This window comes from Notothenia coriiceps, unplaced genomic scaffold (assembly GCF_000735185.1).
Source record: "Notothenia coriiceps isolate Sejong01 unplaced genomic scaffold, NC01 NC01_scaffold00037250, whole genome shotgun sequence".
Lineage (NCBI taxonomy): Eukaryota > Metazoa > Chordata > Actinopteri > Perciformes > Nototheniidae > Notothenia > Notothenia coriiceps.
This window is the reverse complement of record NW_011369951.1, coordinates 5865586-5884915: the sequence shown is the minus strand read 5'-3', so window position 1 is coordinate 5884915 and position 19330 is coordinate 5865586. Positions and strand designations below refer to the sequence as shown.

The 19330-nt window shown below is 41.1% G+C and overlaps 2 protein-coding genes across 2 annotated transcripts in view; both read right to left on the bottom strand.

Moving 5' to 3' along the window:
- Positions 1 to 9744, bottom strand: part of LOC104967135 (glutamine synthetase-like) — a 54417-nt gene extending 44673 nt beyond the window's left edge. Inside the window, exons 1-2 of the mRNA XM_010796551.1 lie at positions 9725 to 9744; positions 7196 to 7368 (exon numbers count right to left, since the gene is read on the bottom strand). Coding sequence (XP_010794853.1) covers positions 7196 to 7368; positions 9725 to 9744 — 193 coding nt within the window. The remainder of the gene's footprint in view (positions 1 to 7195; positions 7369 to 9724) is intronic.
- Positions 1 to 19330, bottom strand: part of stxbp1a (syntaxin binding protein 1a) — a 682465-nt gene that overhangs the window by 397325 nt on the left and 265810 nt on the right. The gene's annotated exons all lie outside the window — the stretch shown is intronic.

The following is a 19330-nucleotide window of genomic DNA, read 5'->3' as shown; positions in this document are numbered from 1 at the left end:
GGTGCATTCACATATAACAAATCACCATAGTGCAGCACAGGTCAAAAGGTCACAGTGACTAGCCTTTTCCTGGCCTCAAGCAAGAAACAGGACTTGTTTCTGAAAAAGAAACCTCGCCTCAGCCTCAGCTTTTTAAGCAGGTTATTTGGCACCAAACAAAGAGAATGAGTTGCCAAAGGCACTAGAGGAAAAGTCAGACGATCAACAAAAGTCAGTAGGATTCATCCTCTGGAAACCATGCATATCTGTACAGAGATTCATGACAATTTGTACAGTAGATATTGCAATATTTCACTCTGGATCAAAGCAGTGAATTGGCCAAGAGACTGAATATAGAGCTACACAGCTAGCATAGCTATATTTGCTATAGCCTTGTCTCACTATGGAGTATGAAGGACACATCACTGAATTAAATCCTTTGGTGTTATCCAAACACATTTGTTGCTTGGTGGTATTTTCAACCATCGACAAAAGACAGAAGAATGTTTGGAAAAAGAAAGAGAGAGGTGTGGACGAGCTCGGCTGAACAGAGAATCAAACACAAGCAACTTTTACCAAAGTAACGATTATTTCTGTCACGTGTGAAAACAAAAGTCAACCAACTTATCTACCTATGTCAGTTAGTTTATGTAATCAAGGTGAATATTTTTGCACACAATCGATCTTTTTCTAAACCTAACCAATAAGTGTAGTTGCCTCAAAATAACCAATATGCTAATTTTCTTTGGATCTCGAAAGTTAACAACATTTTACGAAACTGCGACTGTGCGTCTTTATCTGACAAGTTGGGAATGCCTTCAAATGATATGCAAAAATGCTAATATGACATGGGAACTAGCAATAAGTCTTTCGAAGAGGTCTTGTCGAAAGTAAATAAAATAACACTTTGATAAAATAAAGGAGAAGCATAAGAAGACTGAGAAAATATCAGCTTTGTGGATTCAGGAAACGTGGTCAAAACCATTTAGTCGCCAACAAAACAGCACTTCCCATTTGGTTGTTTAAGGGCCGCGGAGCCTTATGCCTTATGTCTTTAAACCGGTTATGTGCACACACCATCACAGTGTCCCATGTGACCCTGTCTGTTTCTGTAGGGGTTGTTGAATTTCTGCCCTCCTGCCTGATCTCAGGACAGCTAACCTGACGGAAACTGAACATACAAGCAGCTTTCTAGTCTCTAATTGTGTTCAGTGAGCGGCAACACTCTCAGCTCAGCAAACAGCAGTCACACACTTTCAGCAGATGGCCTCTCTGCCACAGGTGGGTGTTCATTTTCTATATCTCATGGGAGTTGATCTCCACCTCAGCAATAACTCTGACTTATTGTTTTTGTTTATAATGGAAGAAGTAGGAGTTTAACTGAAATGTTTTGTGTGTGCCTGCCTACAAATATATAATTACATTTACTGATTTAAAAGTTTTCATTTGAATTCAGAGGCATGTAGGATATATTTGTGTCTAATGGAAACATCAGCCTGTTTGATATTAAATAAATAAACACAAACACACCCACTAGCAACAATGTCATGTTACGTAAAGGACACGTGGCTTCTGTCATCAACATTGGTATTTGTACTCCAGTTAAATACTGCAAACGGGTCAAGGCACGTCACACACAAAGCTCTCCTCTAGTTGCTACCTGGCTACAACTGAAGTCACCTGTAACGCAGTAAGTCTGAATATTTGTTTATGTGCGGTAATTATGTAATTTGCTTTAATGGATAACAGTGTACAATCTGGTAAATGCAACTCACATCATTTTAAGTGTATTCATCAATTGGTTATTTTTACTCCTTACATGTTTTCAAGTGATGCCATTTTCTCTTGAGTTGCCTTAACTAACCAGGGGTTTGTTGAACACATTAGTAATAGTAAACCACTACAACATTGGTGGTAGATTTTTGTGAACTGTATTCATCTCTAGGTCTCAGGTTATAATGAAAAATCAGATAAAAGAAAGATACAGTTATGAGTTTTGCTTTAGCAAAAAAGGCCAGAAAAAATTATAATATGTAAATGTTGTTTAAGTAAGTAGGCTATATATGGAACCATTATAAACACATTTTGTAATCACCAGCAATAACGGCTGATATGTTAATGGTAAAACTAACATTTGTTTAAAGTGGATAGAATTATTATATCATAGGGAGAAAGATAATATTCTGCCATGCCTCTTGGAGTGAGTAATAAAACAACAAAGAGACAGAGTCAGAGTCTTAACGTCAAATGTAAGAAACATGTCTGTCAAGTTAGTCTCTCAGGAAAAAAAGAATGAAACAAACAATCAATTTGCTCTGTTTTTTTAATTTAAATAACCAGGTAAAGCATAGTTATCTAACATTATCATGAATGAATAGTAAACTTTCGCAAAAAGCACCAGAACTAACATGAGTCTTTCTGCAATTAAACATCACCCGTGCATGTTGTGGTCTGTTTCTAATTAAAGGCGAAAATGGCATCGGTGTCGCTCAGCTCCCGCCTCAACAAGGCCGTGCGCCAGCAGTACATGAGCCTGCCTCAGGGGGAGAGGGTCCAGGTTACCTACATCTGGATTGATGGCAGTGGGGAAGGTCTGCGTAACAAGACCCGGACCCTAGATGTTGAGCCACAAACCATTGATGGTAAACGTCCTGTTTTTGGAGTCTTTTTCACCCTTTAATTCTGAGCCTCTTACACTTTCACATCAAAAAAAATTCAAATATGCATGGAATTGTTTTTTCTAAGGGGTATAACTATTGACTCTGCTCTTATATGAATTATTAAGGGCTTCAGTAACTTAATTTAGAACTTAATAACTTAACAAAGAGATTGATATCTCTCTTTGGTAAAAATGTAGGCACAAACCAAAATTCATTAGCTTAGCTTAGCACAAGGTCTGGAAGCAGGTGGAAACGGCTCAGTTCCAACTGTAACAGAATCTACCTTTCTACGGCTTAATAATTAACGCTAAGCATGTAACTTTTGTTTAAACCATAGATAACTGAAGTTTAAAAATGACCTGTTGTTGTTGAATGATTTCATATTCTATTTATTTATTTGCCTTCATCCTCATCTTTCCTTCTTTTTGTTTCAACTGATCTGAGATCATGGAAATCCCCCAAATTAATAATACCTGGTTTTCACCTGACTCCCGTCTAAATTTAAAACGTTTTCCTGCCAATAACTTGTAAAGGAGATATATATGGGCTCAGAAAAGTCTCATAATACACACATGCACACAGAAGGATTCACACTTGCATTTCATGATCCGCAAAAGGATTCACACTTGTATTTCCGGATCCACACTTGTGTTTTTCAATGCACACACAAATGTGTTCCATTTCATATACATGTAAATAAAATCCAAATACAGAAAAAAGTTTTAAATGTGTATTTTTGATCCACACATATTTGTTTTCCGTTTAAAACCTCTGAACCTGCAAACACAAACCGCTTTCTGTGCATGGATCGCTGTGCATTCGTGTGTGTTTTTTTTTTAGTACCTGATGGTCGCCGATTCGTACTTGTAATTTTTTCTATCTATAGCCAATCAGATGTCTTCCTCAATTCCTAAGAGCCAGATCACATGAGCGCGCCCCACCGAGGGTAGAAGTTCTTGCGTTCAATGACGTAGCGCTTCATTTACGCATTTTGCCGCAGTCCGGAGCTGACAGGTCCATGGAGCCCTGCATGCAGGGCCGCTAATCTGCAGGACCACCTCCACTCTCAGACATTTGCCTTTCCGACAGGAAATGCACGCAAATACAAGCCTTTATTTATTATGGCTTCAGCGCCACTTTCCGACCATTGATGAATGCTTGTGTGTACACATAAAACGGCAGGCAAAACCGTTTTAAAATGTGTGATTTCCCTGTATGGGCCGAATACACGCTGCTGTTATTTATGTCTTGCTAGGAATAAGTTGTGTCACGTAGATGGAGAGGCAAGTCTAACAACAAGATATAGCCGAAGACCCGAACACTCAGACCAAGATGCATCCTTCACCAGTACCAAGACCAGTGATAGCAGATCAGATGAACACTGTCAAGACAGCGAGGAAAGAAGAGACGAGAAAAGCAGACACACACAGCCGGTCATACCAAAATAATTCTGAAGGCACCAACACAGAATATTCAACACAAATAAATACGAATAAAATTATACAGCAGGTGCTCACAATATTAACAGAAATGGACCGAATCAAGCAAGAGAGAACTGGAAACTGATCGAGAATATCAATGGAACTATAAAGACGACGAGTGAATAGAAATCGAAACGACAACGCAACGCGAAGAGACAGATGATCAACAAGTACCATAAACATCGCCTAAGTCATGCACGGCAGCACACATCGCACAGCTCGCTACGATCACCAGATGACAAACTATCCGTCACACAGAGATAATTGAGGCGAGTCCTAGAAACACGACACACGACGCAAAATGCGTCTACATACTAGAAAAGTTCCCACACTACGAGAACACCGCCAACTGATCATATTAAAGATACCCTCGTGCGGAAGGCACACGATCATGAGACTGACATGATACGACTAACTAGCGGAAAGATGTTATGCGATACACGCATACTAAACATAAGCCTCTACAATCAATCGACGTCACACAGACACCAGTCCATAATACCACACATGCACAACACAGAAGGATTATCACCCCTGCCAAAGCAGTACACCCCAAACTCAAACCAAACAACAACCTTTTATTTCATGATCCGCAAACTTCAGACTTGTATTTCTACAAGATCTCCAACACTCCTGTAGTTTTATACACAATGCAACACATACAAATTCTGTAATCCGTTTCCGATATATGACAATGCGAGATACAAATCCAAACAACACCCTCACTTAAAAACGCCATAATACCATACCAAAAATAAGAACCCACATAAAACCCTAACAAAAAAAACAAAACCAACACCAAAACAGAATCCAGCTCAACCATCCACACACCGCTACTCACGTCGGTTGGTTGTTCCGTATAACAAAAATAATCCCATCCCCACCACCATAACTACAAAACATAAAAAAACAACCACCCTAAAACTCACATGCAAACACAAACCACCGAGAACCACAACAACCCAATCAAAACCACAATAGCACTCAACAATCCAACGATTCTGGTGAAAAACCACAATCATGATAACCAGGATCCAGCTGTGCATTCGGTGTGGGTTTTCTTTAAAATCCAAACAACAGAAAAAAGCTCTTTACAGATTTATATTTGATCCACACATATTTGTTTCCGCTATAAAAATCCCCTGAACCTGCAAACACAAAACCGTACTTTCTGGTGCCGCGATCGCTATGCCATTCGTGTGGGGTTTTTTGGACTCCCCTAGAAGATCAGCCGATTCGTACTTTGTAATTTACCTCATCTATAGCAATCAGATGTTCTCCTTCCAGTCTAAGCCAATCACAATGAGCGCAGGGCCACGACGGGGTATGCATTATTGCGTTCATGACCACTTCATATACCGCATTTTTGCCGCCCTGTCTCCGGCCGTCAGACTCGCATACAACACGATGGAACCCGGACGCTATCAGGATGATCATGCAGAGCTGCGTGTTCTCCGTCAGACTCAGCAGATCATGATCTTGATCTCTCTTTCGCCGCTCGCGGTCTTACAATACTTCACTCGCTCGATTTATGTCCCATATCGATCAGACATCCAGCTCTCCTGATCGCGGCCTATTATAGAGAGCACCGATCCAAACTATTTAGAGTGATATCGGCCGATAATGACCGGCGGGGCTCCCCGTTGACAGTTCGACTGTCCAGCACTGGCCACTTCGTAGCTGCACTGATCGATTAGGCCCTAAGCATAACTTGCTAGCTGCTCCCTCCACACTCACAACAACTTCATAACAGACATAATAACATACAAAAAGCAGCTGTATTCGCACATACAGGAACCAACACACAATTTAAAACGTTTTTGCCTGCCGTTTTTCGTGTAACACCACAGCATTCAATCAATGCAGTTCGGGAAGTGGCGCTGAAGCATAATTAATATAAAGGCCTTGTATTTGCGCCTGCATTTTCCTGCTTCGGAAAGGCAATGTACGATGAAGAGTGGAAGCCGCGTTGTCCTGAGATTAGCCGCACTGCATGCAGCGCTCCATGGAACCTGTCAGCTCCGGGACTGCGCAAAACATTGCCGTAAAATGAAAGCGCTACGTCAATGAACGCGAAGAACTCTAACCCTCGTGCGCGGCCGCCGCTCATGTGATTTGGCTTAGAATTGAGGTCAGACATCGATTGGCGGCATACATCTGATATGACTATAGATAGAAAAAATTACAAGTACGAATCGCCCTGACCATCAGGGGAATCTAAAAAAAAAACACACACGAATGCACAGCGATCCATGCACAGAAAGCGGTTTGTGTTTGCAGGTTCAGAGGTTTTAAACGGAAAACAAATATGTGTGGATCAAAAATACACATTTAAAACTTTTTTCTGTATTTGGATTTTATTTACATGTATATGAAATGGAACACATTTGTGTGTGCATTGAAAAACACAAGTGTGGATCCGGAAATACAAGTGTGAATCCTTTTGCGGATCATGAAATGCAAGTGTGAATCCTTCTGTGTGCATGTGTGTATTATGAGACTTTTCTGAGCCCATATATATCTCCTTTACAAGTTATTGGCAGGAAAACGTTTTAAATTTAGACGGGAGTCAGGTGAAAACCAGGTATTATTAATTTGGGGGATTTCCATGATCTCAGATCAGTTGAAACAAAAAGAAGGAAAGATGAGGATGAAGGCAAATAAATAAATAGAATATGAAATCATTCAACAACAACAGGTCATTTTTAAACTTCAGTTATCTATGGTTTAAACAAAAGTTACATGCTTAGCGTTAATTATTAAGCCGTAGAAAGGTAGATTCTGTTACAGTTGGAACTGAGCCGTTTCCACCTGCTTCCAGACCTTGTGCTAAGCTAAGCTAATGAATTTTGGTTTGTGCCTACATTTTTACCAAAGAGAGATATCAATCTCTTTGTTAAGTTATTAAGTTCTAAATTAAGTTACTGAAGCCCTTAATAATTCATATAAGAGCAGAGTCAATAGTTATACCCCTTAGAAAAAACAATTCCATGCATATTTGAATTTTTTTTGATGTGAAAGTGTAAGAGGCTCAGAATTAAAGGGTGAAAAAGACTCCAAAAACAGGACGTTTACCATCAATGGTTTGTGGCTCAACATCTAGGGTCCGGGTCTTGTTACGCAGACCTTCCCCACTGCCATCAATCCAGATGTAGGTAACCTGGACCCTCTCCCCCTGAGGCAGGCTCATGTACTGCTGGCGCACGGCCTTGTTGAGGCGGAGCTGAGCGACACCGATCCATTTTCGCCTTTTAATTAGAAACAGGACCACACATGCACGNCCCAGACCCCCCCAATAAAGCAAAACTGCACGTTTCAGAGTGGCCTTTTTATTGTGGCCAGCCTATGATTAGACAGCATGATTATTGCACAGGTGTGCCTTAGGCTGGCCACAATAAAAAGGCCACTCTGAAACGTGCAGTTTTGCTTTATTGGGGGGGTCTGGGGGGGTCCGAAAACCCTAGGGTTAAACCCTAACCCTAACATGTCACCCATTGAGCATGTTTGGGATGCTCTGGATCGGTGTATACGACAGCGTGTTCCAGTTCCTGCCAATATCCAGCAACTTTGCACAGCCATTGAAGAGGAGTGGACCAACATTCCACAGGCCACAATCAACAACCTGATCAACTCCTGCTTAAAAAGCTGAGGGTTAGACTAGGTTTCTTTTTCAGAAACAAGTCCTGTTTATCGCTTGAGGCCAGGAAAAGGCTAGTCACTGTTACCTTTTTACCTGTGCTGGACTATGGTGATTTGTTGTATATGAATGCACCTGCCCATTGCCTGAACAAGTTAGATGCCACCTATCACAGCGCACTGAGATTTGTCACAAATTGTAAAGCACTTACTCATAACTGTACACTGTATACCAAGGCAGGTTTGCCATCACTTACTGTACGGAGGCTCAAGTCATTGGTACACGTTTATTTATAAAGCTTTGTTGGGTAAACTCCCGTATTACATCTGTTCACTGATAACACAGAGAGTTGCAAGCAGCTATTGTCTGAGATTGCATGATGTAGTGTTGTTAGATGTGTCAAGAGCAAGCACTGTCTTAGGTAAGACAGCTTTTATGTGCGCAGCGCCACTTGCTTGGAACAATCTACAGCTAAAATTGAAACTGAGCAATTGTATTCCTCTGAATGTTTTTAAAGCAAGTCTAAGTGAAATGCTCTTTGAAACTATGGGTATTTATAAATGTTGATAAGTATGTAAATGTAGCTTGTAAATATGTTGTACGATATCCTCTATTGTTTTATGTTGTTTTATGTTTCATGTGGAACCTAATTGCTGCAGGTCTCCTTGAAAAAGAGATCTATGATCTCAATGGGACCAATCTCGATAAATAAAGGTTACAAACAAACATGAATACTGAATGTGTTTCTGTATAAATGCTTCTGAGTGGGCCCGAGGCACCGAGAGAAACTAAATGACCCTGGTCTCTAAAAGTGCACCAAAACAATGAAAGTAACATCCTAATTGAATGAGTAAAATACAGAGTACCAGCTACTAGATTTCAAAAGCCACAATCAAAATAGACTTGAAACTACTTTACTGCTTTTTGTCGACGGGGGGGCGGGGGGCTAGTGGAGTACTCCGTGACCACACAGAGCGTGAGACCGTTGTGATCAGCTGTTTTAGTGCAGTTCTCCAGTGAAGGGGGGGAGTCTCCCTCCGCAGCCGGTTGGCATAGTTTTGGCACAATTCCGTTGTACAGACCAGTAGCGTAGGCAGAAATTTACTTTAGGTGGGCCTGTAAAAAATAGGGTGGGCCAGATTTTTCTTCTGCGCATCAGAAGCTAACAACATTCCCCGCCGGTACCGGTGGCAGATTACTTTTAGAATACTTTTTGGAGTACTTTCTTTTTCCATAACAGATGGGTATGATTTGGTGAACAGGACACACGTATTTTACTGTTCTAATGGCTTATCAAGAACTCAAACACAACATCTTGGTGTCATTCTAGACAGCTCCCTCTCATCTGCACCCCACATAAAACATTTAACCCGGACTGCATTGTTTGTACTGTCTTCAAACTTTTCCTTAGAATATGTTATGAATTGTAAGGTCTCTTTGAAAGGCGCCCCTAAATAGAATTAATTATCATTATTATTTATTATCTGAAATGATGTAATAACTTTTAAAACTTTTTCCAGTCACTTGCCCCATGCATTCAGCAGCAGCAGGCCATTCACTTTTATTTTGTCCCGTTATAAATGTCATCAGTTAGACCAGGGGTCGGCAACCCGCGGCCCACGGGCCGCATGCGGCCCTTTAAGCCCTCTGCTCTGGCTCCCTTGAGCTTAGACAAGAATAAGAAGGAAATAAAATAAAAGTATTTGTAGGACTATTTATATTTTGTTGCATGGTTGAAAATGTTTCGTATCTTGTATTTTGAGGTGATACTGTGACACATAAATAAAAAACTAAACGGTTTTAATTAGGTCAACTAAAATATGCGTCACATCCTGCTACGGTCCCGCGCGAGCGTCTTTTCCTGCGGGTGAATAACCTGACCCCCNCTGAGATTTTGTCACAAATTGTAAAGCACTTATACATCACTGTACCCTGCATATGCCCCAAGGCAGGTTGCAGTCACTTACTGTAAAAGAGGCTCAGTCATTGGTACACGTTTATTTATAAAGCTTTGTTGGGGGGGCGTAAACTCCCGTATATATCTGCTCTCTGAACACACAGAGAGTTGCAACAGGCTATTGTCTGAGATCGCATGATGTAGTATTGTTAGATGTGCCAAGAGCAAGGACTGTCTTAGGTAAGACAGCTTTTATGTGCGCAGCTCCACTTGCTTGGAACAGTCTTCAGCAATAATTGAAACTGAGCAATCTCATTCCTCTGCATGTTTTTAAAGCTAGGCTAAATGAAATGCTTGTTGATACTATGGGCACTTGTAAATGTCTATAACTATGTAAATGTATCCTGTAAATATAATGTATGATGTCCTTTATTGTTTTATGTTTCATGTCGAACCTATATGCTGCAGGTCTCCCTTGAAAAAGAGATCTATGATCTCAAGGGACCAATCTGATTAAATAAAGGTTTGAAATGAAATGATTGCTATTATTATTAGTATTGTTGTTGTTGCTATAATGCCCCCTGCATTATAGCAACAACAACAATAATAATAATAATAATAATAGCAATAATAATTTTAAATTGCATTTCAAAGAGGTCCAGTAACGACGGTCCCCCCAGTGGACCCCCCCCCACCGTTTTTTTTTCAAGACTGTGTCTCAGGGCTTCTTAACATTTATGAAACTATTAATGTGTAGCACCAGATTAACGGGAAGAATCTCAGCTAACTGAAGATATGAACCATTTTTACCAAGACAAAACACAAGGGTAATACCAAGCCTACGGAGCCCCCAAGGGGACATGGAGAAGAAAAAAAAAAAAATTGAATAAAAAAAAAAGGTTTTGCGAGATCTCGCATTACTTTTGCGAGATCTCGCAAAACCCCGTTGCAGTTTGTAGACGGCCCCTAAGCACTCCTCTCCCTCCTCCAGCTGCAGATTGTGACCAATTATTGATGTTTAGCTCGGATGACGGCGCGTATCGAACTGTTCTGATAAAAACGACTCTGTAGCTCGTTGTCTATCTTGCTATGATTGTAAAGTCATGTTGTTTGTATTTACAACCGTTATCGTTCATGAGTTATTGATCCGCGAAATTCGAATCTGTAATAACTCAGCTTAGGAGGAACATGCATGTCCCCTCGCTCTGAGCTGTTCTCTTTAGGTGTCCTGTCACTTATGTGAAACCCTTTATATATACATCTATGTGTGAAACCGTGCCTATTGCCAGCACTGATGTTATATCTTTATATTTAAGGCCAGCTCAAAGTGAAATCGATAACCGCATCCATCAACCACAACCATTGTTTGTGGTTTCTGTCTTGCCGTAGCAGCCGACACTGCCAGGAAGTACATTGAGGCTAAATGAAAAGTATTGCGAGATCTCGCCAAAGTATACTGCGAGATCTCGCAAAGGGAGTTTGCGACGATCTCGCAAAGGTTCTATTTTTTTTTCAAATAATTTTTTGTTTCTTTCTCCATGTCCCTAGGGGGCTCCATAGAAGCCTCTGGAATTAGCACTAAGCAGAAAAAATGCTAACACACTTTAGCACAGAACTCGAAATAAAATACCCTTATTACTTATCGAAACTGCCACTTACAATATATCCGATAAAAGCTGAGGACTCACAGATTATATAAGTATAGTATCATCACTGAAGCGATCCGAACTCGCGACAGGTGGAAGCAACACAGACATCACAAAACGTAACTTTAAAAGACCTTGTTCAATGGCATTAAAACGAGAAAAACACGGGCTGAATCGGTTAATCCATAGCGTTAATAATGATCTGTGGGCTTTGAAAAAAATTGCCCCCCCGACCTGAGAGTCTGGCTCTTTGTAGCCAGGAGATTGGATTTCATGCCTCTCCAGACACTCTCTGATTTTCCACCCTCCTCTCTGTTACCAGATCTGAAAAGCCCTCTTTTTGTCTTCAGGAGAGCCTTTATGTCAGGGGTATCCCAGGGTTTGTTGTTGGGAACAACACGTACCAGTCCCTGGTGGGTACGACGTTTTCCTCACAGAAGTTAATATAGTCTGTGTGCAGTCTGTTCAAGGCCGTTGATGTTCCTCCCGTGAGAGGTCATCGAGAACACATCCCCGACGCGTAGTGTCGAAACAGTCTTTCAGAGCCTCCTCAGACTCCTCAGACCACCTGTTCACGGTACGTGTGCGCACGGTGCCTTTTGGACCAGAGAGGTTCGGTACACAGGCTGGAGGTGAACCTTGTGATCAGATCTGCCCCAGGGGAGGAAGGGGGGATGAAGCTGTATGCATCATTGGTGTTGGGCCATACAGTAAGTCCAGTGTTTTATTTGCCTCTGGTGGTGCAGGTGACATATGGCTATTATAAGAGCTTGCCGTCAATGGCAATTGGCGACCAGCCGTTCTGTGATTCTCCAGAATTCATAAACGTGTTCACCTGTTTGCAAGTGACCACACATTTTCTGCCAGACGCTTTCTCCTCTCTTCACTTTTAGTACACTTCCTGAAAATCGTTCCATGTTGCCGCCCGCATAAATTAAATAGCTAAATTTCACTGTTTCTCCCTGACAACACATGTCTCACTCCAAACTCCGTCCTATTAGTGACGTTATTGTCAAGGTCCCTGTTGTCACTTTTCAACGCCAAGGGGGGGCCCCTCACCCCTCGAATCCACCGGATCCGTTGCGTCGCGTCACGGCTGCGCTCGCGGTTTTGGTCCGGCCTTCGGCGTCAATCAATACCCTACAGGGGCGCGTTTCAGAAGCATTTTCAGAGCGGAGTTTTTGTTTGATTGGGCATATTTCTGGACAGGCTACTTTTACAGAAAAAGTTAATAACTAATTGTAATATTCCAGTTATAAACGACATGAATCAAAGATGTGTTGCTTTATTTTAGTGCTAAAAAATGCATTCGTCATTCATAATTATTTTATAATTTAACACAGTGCCTGTAAACCGGAGGAGGAACGCTTTTCTCCTCCTACTTGGAAAAAGACTACCGAGGGGATAGGTCTGCAAAAATTAGTTTATTTTGGGGATGGGCCGGATGCTCTAACCGTTCCACTTCCTGCCGGCGCCTCTGCAACGCCTCGCGTCGAAAATAGACTTGCATCCTATTTTGAGCGGAGCCCAGTGCAGAGACGCTTCTGAGCCTGCAACACGGCGCCTCTGGTGGAATAGCACCCATTGACTAGTATATTGGGCCCCCGCGATCTTTGCGAACTCCTTCTATAGAGCCTCCCTAAACTAATGTGGTGGGACGACTTGAGAATCGCGAGGAATGCCTCCCCGCGGGACCTTCTCAGCTAGCGGCTATGGTGCGAGACGTCATTGCAACACATTATGCTGATTATAAAAAATGACAAAAAATTGTAATTTTTCATACTACATTAAAAAAACATTATGCTTCTCTATATATTGTCTTTATTATGCTTTTGAACGGTGTCTCNCGTATTATATCTGCTCTCTGATAAAACAGAGAGTTGCAAGCAGCTATTGTCTGAGATCGCATGATGTAGTATTGTTAGATGTGCCAAGAGCAAGCACTGTCTTAGGTAAGACAGCTTTTATGTGCGCAGCTCCACTTGCTTGGAACAATCTTCAGCAAGAATTGAAACTGAGCAATCTCATTCCTCTGCATGTTTTTAAAACTAGGCTAAATGAAATGCTTGTTGATAATATGGGCACTTGTAAATGTCTATAACTATGTAAATGAATCCTGTAAACATAATGTATGATGTCCCTTATTGTTTTATGTTTCATGTGGAATCTATATGCTGCAGATCTCCCTTGAAAAAGAGATCTATGATCTCAAGGGACCAATCTCGTTAAATAAAGGTTTGAAATGAAATTAGAAAATGTAAGCATGCTAACTCACTCAACACGGTAAAAAAACATACCTGCTTTAGCATAGTCAGGATCAGTACACTATTCTAGCATGCTAACGTTAGCTTATTGCTGTCTTAAAGCACCGCTTTGCCTCAGTACAGCCTCACAGAGCTGACGTTTAAGCTATAACTGTGACTCACAGTAATGAACAGGTTTTTTGAGGTCAGTGTGTCAGCACAACAAATATTCAGTAAGTGGTGGTGGGTGTGTTTCAGGGTGTGTGTCTTTGACAAGTTAATCAAGGTTCAATTAATAAGCAGATCAACAATTGCCATCACATGGGTAATTACAACATTTTAGAAGAGAGCCCACCAATTTCCCCTTTATTTAATGACAATGTACAGCAAATGCATAAACAAAACCACAATGAACATCAATCTTGATGAACATAATCTTTGCTTGGTCTAGTTCCTTGTTGAGCAACATTCCTCAATGTTCGGGAACGAGACAGGCTATTGTGGCTACTTAGACGTGTACACAGACAGAAGGGTATCTTGTTTAGTTCGTCATAAAAAACAAAAACATTTCCCCTGGATAAAGTATGTCTACCTCAACAGTTCTGGTTTTCAGGGTTGACATCTGCTTCCAACACAATGGTAGGGGAAGGGAATTGTGTGCAGTTCAAAACATGACATTTTGTATGCGTATTTCTGCTGTTGCCTTGATTTTCTGCCATTAAAGTAATTATTCACAGTCTCCACACACACTTCTGGCTTCTTTCTATATTAGGCTTTTCTCACAATCCGTCCACTCTTCCGCAGGTCCTTTCCTCCTCTGTCTAGCCTGAACGATTGGTTGCTCGTCCTCCAGGCTCCCTGACACACTCGGGCGCTGTAGAGAAAAAAGTTAATGTAATTAAAGCTCAAAGAAACATCTCATAATGATCTCGAGGAGATTCTTTAAATCCCCCCTTTTAGGCCATCGTAAAATTAAGAAGAACATTCAAGGAAAAAAGATGTCAAGGATACTTTTCTAAACCTGTTCAACTACCTCTGGGTCTGGACTTTATAATTGTACTGCTGCATACAATGACATTTTAGACAAGGAAAGATAGACATTAGTGAGCTTCTAAATGTGTGGCAAGGGGTTACATGGGCCCTATAATGCTTATTTTCAGATTTCATATTTGTGTCTCTACTGTGACATGTTTACATGCTTTAATGTTCAAAAAGGTCTCTTCTGTTCTGCAGCACCTCTTTTTCTCCCTCTGTCTGAAACCAGAGCCAGTCTGCTGTGATTAGTTAGCTGTCCGCTTCTTTGGCAATTGGTCAAGCGGTTAGAGACACGCCGCCACCCCACTTGGCCTATCATCTTGGCCTATTACCTAAAATGTGTTGGAGTGCTGGCCAATAAGCGTGAGTGTTGATGTCATGTCACTAAGGGAGTAAACAAAGGAGTCCAATGGAGGCGTTTCAGGGAGTGTCTGGGAGAGAAACTTCCTCTGGAGGGAACTTTGGGATTTGAGCCTTTGCAGACCATTTACATGCACAAAAAACCTATAGAACACTAGGGTTACAAATTATTACGCAGGTTTCGTTTAAGAGGTAGGCTATATGCCACAATAACTCATGGCCTTAATTTAAACACAGGCAACTGTCTCCTTATAGAAAGTCCTGAGTTGTTCTTCTATCAACCCAAAACTCATCTTACTGGAACATTCTTTTATAGAGTCCCTTATTATCTGTAGCCTATATGAATAATTAAATCAATTCCTGGCTTTTTTCCAGGGGCATTTCTGAAAGACTTGCTCGGGTGAGCACGTTCCACATCATCATACATTTACTTATGTTTATTATATTTCTAATTCACATCAAATAGCTGCTTTGTCAAAATGATGCTGTTTCAAAAATGTCCTAATTTGTGATGAATAAAGTATGTTATCTAATCAATAGCTGTCTGCATTTCCTCCATATTAATTAATAAACCTCGGTACACCCTGATGCTCTACTTCTGAATGAGACCATTTTCAAATCGCGCACATGCACACGCATGCACACTCACCTTGATCTGAGCAGAGGTCCAGCTGCAGGTTTGCGGGGCTTGCTGCTCTGTCTCCGGTACTGCATCCAGCCGCAGAACAGCTCGTGCGCGATCATCACGTATAGCAGGAAGATGAGCACCGCAGGATCCATTCAGCCGCATGCACGCGCCGCTGGATGAGAACCGGGTTGGTGCAAATCAGAGACTCCAGGATCCAGATGAGGCCAAACAGCACCGGGCTGTAGACGGGTGGCTCTCTGGTGCAGGGATCAATGATGAGGATAATGAGGAGGAGGAAGACAGGGTCCTCGTGGGCAAGCTGCCCCGTGTCCACTCCAACTTTAAGCACTCAAGTCGCGAGACACTTGCTGCGGTGGGCATCCTCTAAAATGATCAGATAACCGAAGAGAACACGCTGTTTTTATTTCCCGTTTCATTGACAACAGAGAGTCGCGGTGGTGACTGCAGAGGGGACACCGGAGGATGTTGCCGTAGAGACGCGACCGTTGCTAAGGACAATATGTCGTCATCCCCTAAATACCATTGATTACTTGCATCATCAATACAAAAAATCGTCAATTGTCATCAACGTTGGGAAAATGTTAGTATATGAACACATTGTAACAGTAAATCAAGACAGTCTTTAAATTCAAATCGACATAACTAGAATATATTTGAAATTTTTGAGCATAAAAAAATCCAAATTGTGTGGGTTGACATTGATAACTGACACATAAGACTGAGGGAGATTTTTTAAATTAAGATTATTAAAATCATGAAGACAAATATTCATCCTCAAACAAAATTAACTACATATTTTAGAGAATATGAAATTCTTTATTCAAAGAATAAAAAAACACCTGATAAGTTAGTTATTTTCCCAAAAGATCAACAATTCGTAAAAAAGATACTGATGCAGTTTTTCAATGCTAAACTTTAATTCAGTTATGTTCAGAAATCAATTATATCCTTTTGTCCATGTTATCCCTCAAGCAAATCAAAAAGAATAAATCAGTCCAACAAACTTTTTCGATACTGTGGCATCATGAACTTTCTCCATGACCTTTCTTACTTTTTTCAAATTTCACCAGTCTGTTTAAGTTCTTCTCAATCTCGTAAAATGGGCACTCCACACCTTTCGTTAAGGTCTTGTGAGAGACAGATACATACATAACTATTAAATGTTATTCAAGCTTTATTTCTCCAAATGCAACTTCCTAATGTCTTTCATTGGATTTATCCCTCATTACCTCGTAAACTCACATTTCTTTCAAGCTCCATGCCCCAAGTCCCTGCTTCCTCACAGATCCATTTTGGATGCTAAATCTCTATGCAACCATTTTTGCCATTTATAGGACATGCCAAGTCTGGATTTACAGAACTTATTTCTGTCCACAACACCTTAGCCGTTCTTCTTTCTGACATCCACCTGTCTGCAGGCAGAGAGCGTTGATCCTCGAGGGCTCCATCTGATCTGAGGCAGCAGCACCGATTAGACCTTCATTCATCATGGTTTGTGGTTTGTGTGTGTGTGTGTGTGTGTGTGTTTGTGTGTGTGTGTGTGTATGGGTCATGCCAGGGCAACACAAGCAGTTCTTCTGCTGTGATATCACCTTATTTTCACAAAGCCACTGTAACATGGCAGGGCCGCCACTGCTTCACACCTCATTCTCTCTGGCAGAGAACTGCAGAAACACAAAGAAGAAAAGTTAACCTGTCAGTGAGCAAAACAGTCTGTCCATAAACTGAAACCTTAACTTTAAACCTGTTGGTAAACAGTCACATTTTTGTCTTTGTAAAGACCCTACTACAGAAAGGCAAGTGAAAAAACAAAAACTGGTGCTTCATCTTAATATTTTGTAAAAACAGGGGAACAAAATGTTTTGCAAGCATAATCTTTCTAAATTCCTAATAAAAATGTATTTTCATCTGTGAAATGCTGAAAAACGTAATCAATTGCAAAAACACACATATTAACTAAATATTAAGTAAGGACCTTGGGAATATGATACATGGCAAAACCTTTACTACACCAATTTAATTTTCACTGGCCTCCCGTACAATTTCACTATAGCATGTACAGATTAGACAGATAATAATAATAATAGCTTGGATTTATATAGCGCCTTTCATGAGACCCAATGTCGCTTTACAAAGAAGAACAGGAGTAGGAACAAACATAAGAAAACAAAAGGCAGTCAGACAACCAGTCAGACAGACAAAACAACAAATAGATTAGGGGCCAAAGGCCTTAGCAAACAGATGGGTCTTGAGGGCCCTTTTTGAAGGTGTCAAGCGTGGGGATGTTGCGGATCTCCGCAGGGAGAGTGTTCCAGAGGGTGGGGGCTGCCACACTGAAGGCTCTGTCCCCGAAGGTTCGCAGGTTGGTGCGGGGGGTGGTAAGCAGGCCAGAGTCTGAAGACTGCAGGTTCCGGGGTACTGGGGGGCATTGTCACGATTCTCATGTCATGTCACGTTTCTATGTCTAGGTTTGGGTGTTTTGCTGTTCTCCCTGTCATGTTTTTCTCCTGGTTTATTGTCTGGTCCTTTTCCCTGGGTTTTTCATCCTGTCGTTAGTTTCCCTGGTGTGTCTAATTGTCTGATTGTGTTCACCTGTGTTTCTCCTCCCCTGCCCGGCTGTTTCTCGTCTTGTGATTACCCCTCCCTGTATTTAGTCTTGTCTCTTCCTGTGTTCAGTGTTGGTTCGTCTTTTGTTGCTGAAGGAGTTCACCGTGGAGTGTTTTGTTTGTCCATGTTATATATTAGCCCTTGAAATAAAGGTATTATAAGTGTTATTTGCGTTTGGGTCCTGCCTGCTTCACTCCTCGTATCAGGCATGGGCATGGAGGGACTTGTAGGTGAGGAGGAGGACTTTGTAGGATATGTGGGACTTGACCGGCAGCCAGTGGAGGTGGATGAGGGTGGGAGTATACTCATTCCACATACTTTCAGCTAGAGACTTCATACCAACTTTAAAATGATCACAAGTCCTTCGGGTATAAAACTTGTTCTTCAGACTTTTCATATCTTTTACACTTTTTGAGATATTTAACTTAGTTTGGAGCTCGGTATAGAGGCCTTCTTCAGATTTTAACATTAGTGTGTATTGCACAGCTCGTTAAGGTTAGAGTGTGTGATGTCCCATCTAGAGTGGAGGAGAGCACACTTGACATGCTTCACGCGTTGACATTTTACCGAAAGCAGCTACCATTTTTAAACTATAGTTAGAAATGTAAGAGGTTTATTTCTCATTCAGAACAATGGAAAGGCTCTCCTTTCACAGCACATCTCCATGGAACCATTTGATCTCTGGACTTACACACACAGGTGTTTGATAACATTAATTCACTACTACTTACATTTAATATCTAACTCCTTCAGCCTACTTTCAGCTACAGAAACCATTCAACTATGACATTATTCAGCTATTTCAGGACATTGAGGCTATACATGTTGTTTATACCTTTTTTAAACCTTTTCTTTTAAATATTGAGCTTCTTCATTATTTTTCCTACTCTTCCAGTTTAACATTTCACTTTCAAGTTTTCTACAAAGTCATTGCAATGCATTTGAGCTGTAACAATTTGGATTCAAATCATTTCACTTTTCTGCATTTCTCCGCTAAGTTCAGAAACACACTTTACTTGGTTTTTGTAGCTAAAAGCAGCTACAGAGACCGTGCAACTAATACAATATTCAGCTTTTTCTGCAAAATTCAGCAACAAATGTACACAGTTTAACAGCATTCAACACGCATTTTCAGC